This window comes from Vigna unguiculata, chromosome 10 (assembly GCF_037176805.1).
Source record: "Vigna unguiculata cultivar grain cowpea cultivar isolate G323 ecotype 2 chromosome 10, ASM3717680v1, whole genome shotgun sequence".
Lineage (NCBI taxonomy): Eukaryota > Viridiplantae > Streptophyta > Magnoliopsida > Fabales > Fabaceae > Vigna > Vigna unguiculata.
The window spans coordinates 46454048-46463035 of NC_140801.1; the positions used below are offsets into that span (position 1 = coordinate 46454048).

At 36.9% G+C, this 8988-nt stretch overlaps 1 protein-coding gene and 1 pseudogene across 1 annotated transcript; one reads left to right on the forward strand and one right to left on the reverse strand.

Annotated features, from left to right (window-relative positions):
* The first annotated feature begins 1601 nt into the window (after positions 1–1601).
* Positions 1602–6410, forward strand: LOC114166382 (uncharacterized; annotated as a pseudogene).
* Positions 6411–7866: 1456 nt separating this feature from the next.
* LOC146883357 (uncharacterized) lies at positions 7867–8748 on the reverse strand. The gene is made up of 3 exons (XM_085667522.1): positions 8413–8748; positions 8180–8311; positions 7867–7989 (listed from the first exon to the last, which is right to left on the reverse strand). The coding sequence occupies exons 1-3, from the start codon at positions 8746–8748 to the stop codon at positions 7867–7869; spliced, it is 591 nt and encodes a 196-aa protein (XP_085523648.1).
* Positions 8749–8988: the final 240 nt, after the last annotated feature.

The following is an 8988-nucleotide window of genomic DNA, read 5'->3' on the forward strand; positions in this document are numbered from 1 at the left end:
TACTTATTAATCGTTGCGTACGAGATATTAATTTGTCTCACAATCTATTTTTTGTTAAAAAAGATAATTAATAAAACCTTTTTATTTGTATTAAATTTATTTTATTTCAATCCTATTGATAAGATTTTATTTGACCAAAAGGATACTCAATCAAGTTCTATTTTTCTATGATGATGGAGACATTTTACATTTGAGTTTAAGTACATACGTTACAGGAAAAGAAAAAATCTTTTTATTTTTGTCTTTTAGATAAAGAATGAACTTTTACATTTATCACAAACAAGTTCTTCAACTAAAATGTCTATGTTAAATTCGATTATCACAATTTAGATACTGTACAATTTAATTCTTTTCATAATTAATAAAATGATTAATTCAAGAAAAAAAACTAACAAAATGAAGTTATATCCTCTCCACTTTTGTAATATAAAAATAAAAAAAAAAATTATATATATATTTCAATACATAATAAGTAAATGTATGACAACCAAAACAGTGATTATAAAAGTCAAATTCAACGCATCTGGAGGATGCTACCAGGCTTTAACGTAAAATCAACACAGGTTGTATTTGGTATACAATAATTAAAAGCAGATATTTCCTTTGAGTGAGTTCTCACAACTTAATTTTCATTGTCATCTCAATGCTTTGAAGTGATTGGAGGAAGCTACCATTCTTTCTCTGTGTTCTTCATCACACTTTCTGATTGTTGTCAGGTACACACTATATTTCTCCTTCTTATTTCAAGTTTAGGTTTGTTCCTGTCACGTGACTTTACATGCACACCTTCTGTACCCTATATATAGCTCTTTATTTACCGTAATAATATACGCTTTTCTCTCTAATCCAGAGCCAGCAATTTTTCTCAACCATGACATCTTCTTCCTCAGTTACTCCCCACCTCACTACAGAAAAATCTTCTCTTCTCCCCCAAACCTTCAATACACCCATCACTCTAAAATTGATGAAAAGAACTATCTCCTTTGGCAACAACAACTTCTGACCACCGTGGAAGGTCTAGATCTATTACATTTCTTGAATGAGTCTTTAGTTTCTTCTGATAATACAGCAACCCACAATCCTCCTCTAAATACCGACCTTCATTGTCAACAAAACTGGCTTCTTCTTGCCTGACTCTTGGCAACCGGCTTCTTCTTGCGTGACTCTTGGCCTCTATGACACAATTTCTCTTGACCAAGATGGTGGGCTTTCGTATTTCAGCACAAGTCTGGGATCCGTTGTGCACGTACTATGCCTCGCACACAAAAACCAAGATTCGAAAGCTAAAGGTACAATACGTCAACCAAAAAAAATAGAACTATTGCTAACTATCTTCTTGATATATCAAGAAGATAGTAGACACTCTTAACTGTTGGGTCACCTGTTACTACCAAAGACCACATCAAAGCCATTCTTGATGGTTTATCTGAGGAATTTGACGGTTTCATTACGTCTCTAACTTCTCGCTTGAATCCATATACCGTAGAAGCGTTACTACTGGCTCAAGAAGAACGGATTGAGAAACATAGCCTCCAAGAACAACATCTGGTGCAAGCTCATGTGACTTCTACAATGATCATTCAAGAATCTCTTCTAGACCCATGTCCAATTCTTCCAGAGGTGGCAGATTCCGCTCTAACACGTACACCACTACTCGCAAGGCAAAATCTGTGGAAAGAATGGACATAGTGCCTTGGACTGCTGGCATAGGTATGATCACGATTCATCCTCTCCGATTAATGCTAACTCTGCTCAGTTTTTCTCAACAGAAGATACAACTTTATCCACTCTGGGTGCATCCTCCACCATAAACGATCCACTGTGGTATCCTGATATTGGAGCCACTCACCATATTACAAATGATGTGAATAACTACACCAAGAAACAATCTTTCAATGGCAATGACGTTGTCAAATTGGGTAATGATGTAGGTATGAAAATTCGTCATATAGACACTGCTTGTTATGAACACACAGTCACCTATTTTTCTTTATAATCTTTTACATGTCCCTGAAATCACAAAGAATCTCATGAGTGTTTCAAAATGTGCTCAAGATAATAATGTTTTTTTTGAATTTCATACTAACATATGCTTTGTTAACCAAGGAGATAATTCTTCAAGAAAATGTTAAAGATGGTTTATATGTTTTCCCATCCCTAAAAAACATAAACATGTATTTTGTCAATACTGCTACATGTAACTCTGTACAATCTCCATTTTCTCTTTGGCATTCAAGGCTTGGCCATGCATTTACGGCTGTTATTAAACGTGGGCTCGTTGATTGTAAAATTTGTGGGTAATAGAAAACGAGAGAAATAATTATATTTTTGAGGAGCTTCAAAAAATTGCAAGTACAGGCCTGCGACAATGTGGAGGTAATTTTTTAGATGAATGTTGAAGAGGGAACTGGATCAATATTCCACTTGGAGAAATTGAGTTTAAAAAAGCTACCAAAGCTTACGGATGTGTGGGAAAGAAAGGGTAAAGGAACCGAGAGCTTTCAAAATCTGAGGCTAGTCCATGTCGATAATTGTAAACACATGCGAAGTGTGTTTCCTTCGACCTTGGCAAAAAATCTTAAGAAACTCGAAAAACATGAAATAATAAGTTGTCATCTATTGCATGAAATTGTTAGAAAGGAAGACGACACAGAAGCGGTGTTCTTGTTTACTTGCGTAACTACACTTTATCTTTGTCATCTGCCAGAGCTCATTTACTTTTACCCACAATCATTTACTTTGGATTGCTCTGAGTTAAATTTATTACTCGTGATGGGTTGCCCAGAGTTGGAGCTATTTGGAAGTGCTAACAGACAATCCATTCTCTTTGATCTAAAGGTAATTAAGTAACATTTCACCTTTTAATACCCAGTCCATGCTTTTCTATTTGATTTTCTTTCACTAGGATATTTGCAACCTTGAGGTACCGATACTTGACTGGGAACACACATTGGTGTTAAGGATAAAGTTGGGGAAACCTATGGACAACCTCAAATATTTAAATGATATGAAGTTGTTGTTTAATGATAATAAGAGTGAAAGACCAGATTTGCCCATTCAAATACTCCAGAAGATGCCCAATTTAACAAAAATGAGTATAAACTATTGCAGTTGCCTCGAGGTATTCCAAACTCAAATCCCATAAATTATTGAGAAAATGGTGCTTACACACTTGAAAACATTGGAACTGGATAATGTGTCAAAACTCAAATCCATTGGGTCAGAGGACTCACCATGGTTAAACGTGATATGTGACAGTGAAAAGCTCCAAAAGTTATATGTTTTCACTTGTCCTGATTTGAAAACATTAGTGCATTCTACTCCTTGAGTGTCTTTCACGTATGTGAGAGAAATGTACATAAACGGGTGTAAAGAATTGAAGTATTTATTCACATTATCATCAGTGAACAAGTTAGAAAACCTTGAGCATATAGAAGTCTGTAACTGTGAATCAATGCAAGCAATAGTCTGGAAAGAAGAGAATGAAATTTCAGAAGAGATCAATCTACAGCAGCTAAAGCGCACAGATCTATATCAATTATCAAGCTTGGAATGCTTTTATTCAGGCAATGACACTTTGCAGTTACCCTCCTTGATGATAGTTGACATATGGAGATGCCCCAAGATGGAGTTTTTCTCTGGAGGAGAGATACACCTGAATTCTTCTTTTAGAGGAATTCGAGTTTCAAACGTCTTAAGTGATGACTTGGTCTTCTACCATGATCTTAACTCTTCTGTAGAGAAGGTGTTCCTGCAACAGGTAACCACTTTCAATTCTGAATCAATTAATTTTGACTCTTGTTGGAGTGAATTTAAAGAATTTAAAACAAGAACCATTATAAATTTATAGCGTTCTTTTATAGGTAAACTAAGTCGAGCAGGGAATGGATATATTCACAGGAGTTTTGTCAAGTGGACAGCGAGTGCTTTTTTGATAATCTTGAACTACAAGCAGACCCAAATTGAACTGGTCTGCAAAACAAATGGTTGGCCAATTTGGAAACATTGAAGTTGCATAACTGCAAGCTATCATATGCAATTCCATCTTTTGTTCTTTCTCTTTTAAAGAATTTAAAAGAATTATAAGTACGAGATAGCGACCGGGTAGAGGCAATTTTTTATATGAATGACGACACTGAGATTAAGGAAACAGAATCGCAATTGAAGATATTGACTTTAAATGGGCTATCAGAGCTGAAACATGTGTGGGAAAAGGACACTCACAGAGTTCTAATCTTTTGCAATCTGCTAGAGGTTGTTGTTAGTGATTGTGCAAAGCAGCAAACTTTATTTCCTGTTTCCCTAGCCAAAAGTCTTGAGGATCTAAAGAAGCTTAAAATAGATTCCTGTAAAAATTTGCATGACTTTGTTGAACAGGAAGAAACAACATTTGTAACTGAAAAGTTTGTGTTCCCTTGTGTGGAGGATTTGGAACTCAATGACTTGCCCCAGGTCACTTGTCCTAAAGCATTCACTCTGGAATTCCCCTCCGTAAAATTCTTATCTGTGAGGAATTGTGATGAGTTAGGGTTATTTCAAAGTGTATATGATCTCATGGGTGAGGGTACTTCAAGCAGCAAACTTGAAGTATTTATTTACAACTTCAGCTGCTAAAAAATTAAGGAACCTTGAGTAGATGAGCGTGATGGAATGTGAATCACTGACAAAAATAATGGCTAAAGAGGGAGATGCATTTTCTGAAGTCATTAAATTTGAGCGACTCCACACCATTCATCTACAATCTTTAACAAGTTTAGTATGTTTTTATTTTGGGAGTGACACTCTACAATTATTATCTTTGAAAACTGTGGCAGTACATGGAGTTTTTCTCCCATCGAATTCAATCCCTTATTGGAGTTACGTTATCCTTGGAGCTACAGATTTGGTTAGTTTGAAGCTACAGAATTGTACTCTGCCATAAGCAATTCCATCTATTATTCTTGCTCTTCTGAAGAGCTTAAAAGAGTTGGAAGTACGGGATAGTACAATAGAGGTGCTTTTTTATATGAATGACACTGAAATTACGAAAATAGCATCCCAGTTGAGGATTTTGACCTTAAAAGGGCTATCGAAGCTAACACATGTTTGGGAAAAGAAGAAAAATGGAGTTCTCATGTTTCCAAATCTGCAACAGGTCATTGTTAGCAATTATAAAAAGTTGGAAACGCTATTTCCTGCTTCCTTGGCAAAAAAATTTAAAAGTCTGAAAGGAATTGAAATAGAAGATTGTGCTAAGTTCCAAGAAATTGTTGAAAAAGAAGAATCCACAGAAGCAAAGTTTGTGCTCCCTTGTTTAGAGAGGTTGATTCTTTCTTCCCTGCCATAACTCAGCTGCTTTTACCCTCAAACATTCACTTTGGAATGCCCAGCCTTAAATATATTATCTGTGTTGAGGTGTGAAGGATTAGAATTGTTTCAAAGTGAACATTCCATGGGTGAGGGTATTTCAGTTAAGAGACAACCTCTTATTTCACGTCTAGAGGTAAGTGCACATCAAAGAGTCTACACTCTTAATTTTTTTTTCCTTTTTTGGTTTTGCTTAATTTCTATTGAATTTTATTTTGCTTTAATTGTTAGGACATTTCAAACCTGAGAGAATTGAAACTTGATTGGAAACATATTCTGTCATTAAGATCAAGGCTTAGTCTGAAAAATTTACTGGCGTCTGAAAAATTTGTGAATAAAATGAGTCTGCTTTTAGACGGTGATATGAGTGAAATGCTTATAGTGGTCAATGAAATACTCCATAGAGCACCCAACTTAATAGAAATGGTTATACATATACTAAATTGCAAAAATTCAGAGATTTTCTTTGCTCAAAACCCCAAAATTGGTGAGGATGGGATGCTCTTACAGTTACGAATATTGACACTATTCCAAGTAGCTGCTATCAGGTCCATCCAGTCAGAGAACTCATCATGGTTAAACACAATCTGCGAGAACCTTCACGAATTAAATATCTTCAATTGTCGTCATGTTGAAACAATTGGAGTGCATTCTACTTCTAAAATGTGCTTTTCTTTTCTGAAAAAAGTTAATGTATCTCATTGTGCCCCCAATTGTAGTATTTATTTAGATCTTCAGTCGCAAAAAAGTTAGTGAACCTCCAAGAGATCCTAGCATTAGGATGTGAATCACTAAAAGAAATAGTGGCCAAAGAGGAAGATGAAGATGAAAATGAGATGATATTCATGAAGCTTGAGTATTTGACTCTTTTCTCATTAGACAAATTTGAAAGCTTTTACACGGGGAGTTCCACTTTGAATTTCCCATTCTTGAGAAAAGTGGGGTTAAACAAATGCCTCAACGCCAAAATTTTCCGTCATCATGATAAAGTGCCTCTAAAATTAAGGGTGACAATAGATGGAATCCGTTATAAAGGTGATACAAAAGCTCTGATCATGCAATAGTTTGAGGAGGAGGCATCTTGAGTTAGTTTGGTGACAAATTCCCTTCACTTGTAAGTATCATATTATCTATCAACAAATAGAGTGCTTTTTCTTTTGTTCAAGTGCAGTGTTCATGAATACAGTTTCCCTATATACCTACAGGAAACATGAATGGTTCTCAAGTTATATAAGGTTTGTTTGTGAATAAGTGTTGTTCCTGTATTTATACTGATGCAGATGCGTGTTGCTTTTAAGTTATAGGAAAGATAGCGTGTTGCTTAAGGAGATTTGAATTGTTTTAGATTATAAGTTCTTGAATGTTTTTCTGTTAATAAATTTGACATGAGTTTAGTTGTCGAGAAAGATGCTCCGTGGATAAGTTGGAAACTGAGCATTGCGTCTCTGGTGTTTCATGAACAATACAGAAATGTATTGGTGTATTTGTACTATGGTTCTTAAGTTGTAAAATCAGTGTTTTTCTAATAAAGTTGTACATGAGAGAATTGGAGTTTATATGCACATGTGTTGCCCAGCGGCACATGAACTGCCTCAGTCCAGAAGGACGCAATTTAAATAAAAACACATAAGATAGTTCCCCTAACCTGAATTTTTTTCTTGCTCAAGACAAATGCTAAAAATTCCCTTCTTGATGTTGGCAACATGAACCTCTTAAGCTAGCTCCAATTTACTGCAATGAGTCTCCCATTGTGTCTCTCCCTCTAATTCCCACTTAATATGAGACTTGATGGAGGTGAAAACGAAAACTGGCTTTAAGGTGGATTTAATTGACATTCAAGGCTCATTAGGAGTTGTTTTTCCACAATTGGCATATTTAGGACTCAAACCCAAGTCCTTTCAATACAACTAAGTATTCTCAACCACTTAAGCTAATACTATTTCATATCATGAAAATTAGCATTTAATGGCATAAAAGTTTTCACTACCCGCATTTATTAAATAATTATTTATTTAATTATTTAAATTCCTCGGGTCTTACATTCCTCCTACCTTATAGAATTCTCCTCCTCGAAAAAGTAAAGCTTACCAGGAAATAGATGCGGATAGGACTGCTTCATCAGGTCCTCCATCTCCCAAGTCATCTCTTGAGTCGCTTTATCCTAAAGGACCTTCACTGTCTTGATTTCCTTTTCCCTCTATTGTTTAACCTGGGAGTCCAAAATCCTCATTGGTCCAGCGTCTATCGCCAGATCTTCTCTAACCTAGATATCGTCCGCTTCCAACACATGTGAAGGGTCTGCCACGTACTTCCTTAACTGTGACACGTGAAAGACATTATGCAAGTTCGCCAAGTAAGGCGGTAATACAATCTCTTACGCCACTATTCCAATCCTCCGAGTAATCTGATACGGCCCGATGAATCTTGGAGTCAACTTCCTCGACTTAAGAACCCTCCCAACGCCAATGGTTGGAGTCACTCTGAGAAACACATGGTCTTAGCCTCAAACTTTAATGGTCGTCACCTCTTATCAGCATAAGACTTCTGTCGACTCTGGGTAGCTCGCATCCGATCCTGAATCATCTTCACTTTATCAGTGGTCATCTGTAAAAACTCAGGGTCAAGCACCACGGATTCACCGTCCTGATTCCATCACAACGGAGTCCTACATCTCCTCCCATACAATGCTTCATAAGGTGCCATTCCAATGTTGGAGCGATAACTATTATTGTAAGTAAACTCTACCAAAGGAAGTATCTCACTCCACCTGCCTAGGTGATCTAGTACGCAAGCTCACAAGTCCTCCAAGGACTAGATAGTCCTTTTTTACTACCCATCTGTCTGAGGATGATATGTTGAACTCATCCTCAACTGTGTTCCTAATGCCGCTTGCAATGACTGCTAGAATCTTGACATAAACCTCAGATCCCTGTCTGACACTATGCTCGCTGGTATCCCATGTAATCTGACCACTTCTTTAACATATAGCTCTGCCAACCAATCCATTGTCATCTTTTGATTGATCGGTAGAAAGTGAGCACACTTCGTCAATCGATCTACAATCACCCAGATCGAATCATAACCCCTGGTAGACCTCGACACACTAGGTTCCAGTGTACCTCCCGATCTCTGGTGTTCTATCTTTGCCTTTTGACACACTAGGTAAGATGCTACAAAGTCTGCCACATCTATCTTCATATCGATCCACCAGAAAGAGTCTTTCAGGTCCTTATACATCTTAGTCATACCAGGATGTATGCTAAGACGACTTTTGTGGCCTTCTTCTAGAACTCTCTTCCTCAACCTTGGTCCCCATGGAACACACACCCTGTTCTTGAAACAAAGCAGACCATCCGCCCCCATCTTGTAGTCTTTACCTTTTTCTGTGCCTAACCATCCCATGATCTGTTGTAATTCTTGATCCTTCCTTGCTCGACTTTGATCTCATCAAGAAACTCATTAGTGACCTTTACCATACCACACCGGATATGGTCAAAACCTATCTGTAGTTCTAGGTTCATATCTCAAAGCTTTTCTATCAACTCTAGTTCCTTCATTATCATGGAGGACATGTGTACCCGTTTCTTGCTCAAGGCATCTGCTACAACGTTAGCTTTACCAGGATGGTATACTAGTACTCCA

Bases quoted from the DNA above. Each gene is read 5' to 3' on its own strand.
- LOC146883357 (XM_085667522.1), bottom strand. From the start codon at position 8,748: ATGGGATGGTTAGGCACAGAAAAAGGTAAAGACTACAAGATGGGGGCG. The intron at 8,312-8,412 runs GTGATTGTAGAT...AGAAGTGGTCAG, and splicing joins GGGGTTATGATTCGATCTGG to ATTACATGGGATACCAGCGA. The intron at 7,990-8,179 runs GTAGTAAAAAAG...TGATGGAATCAG, and splicing joins TATCATCCTCAGACAGATGG to GACGGTGAATCCGTGGTGCT.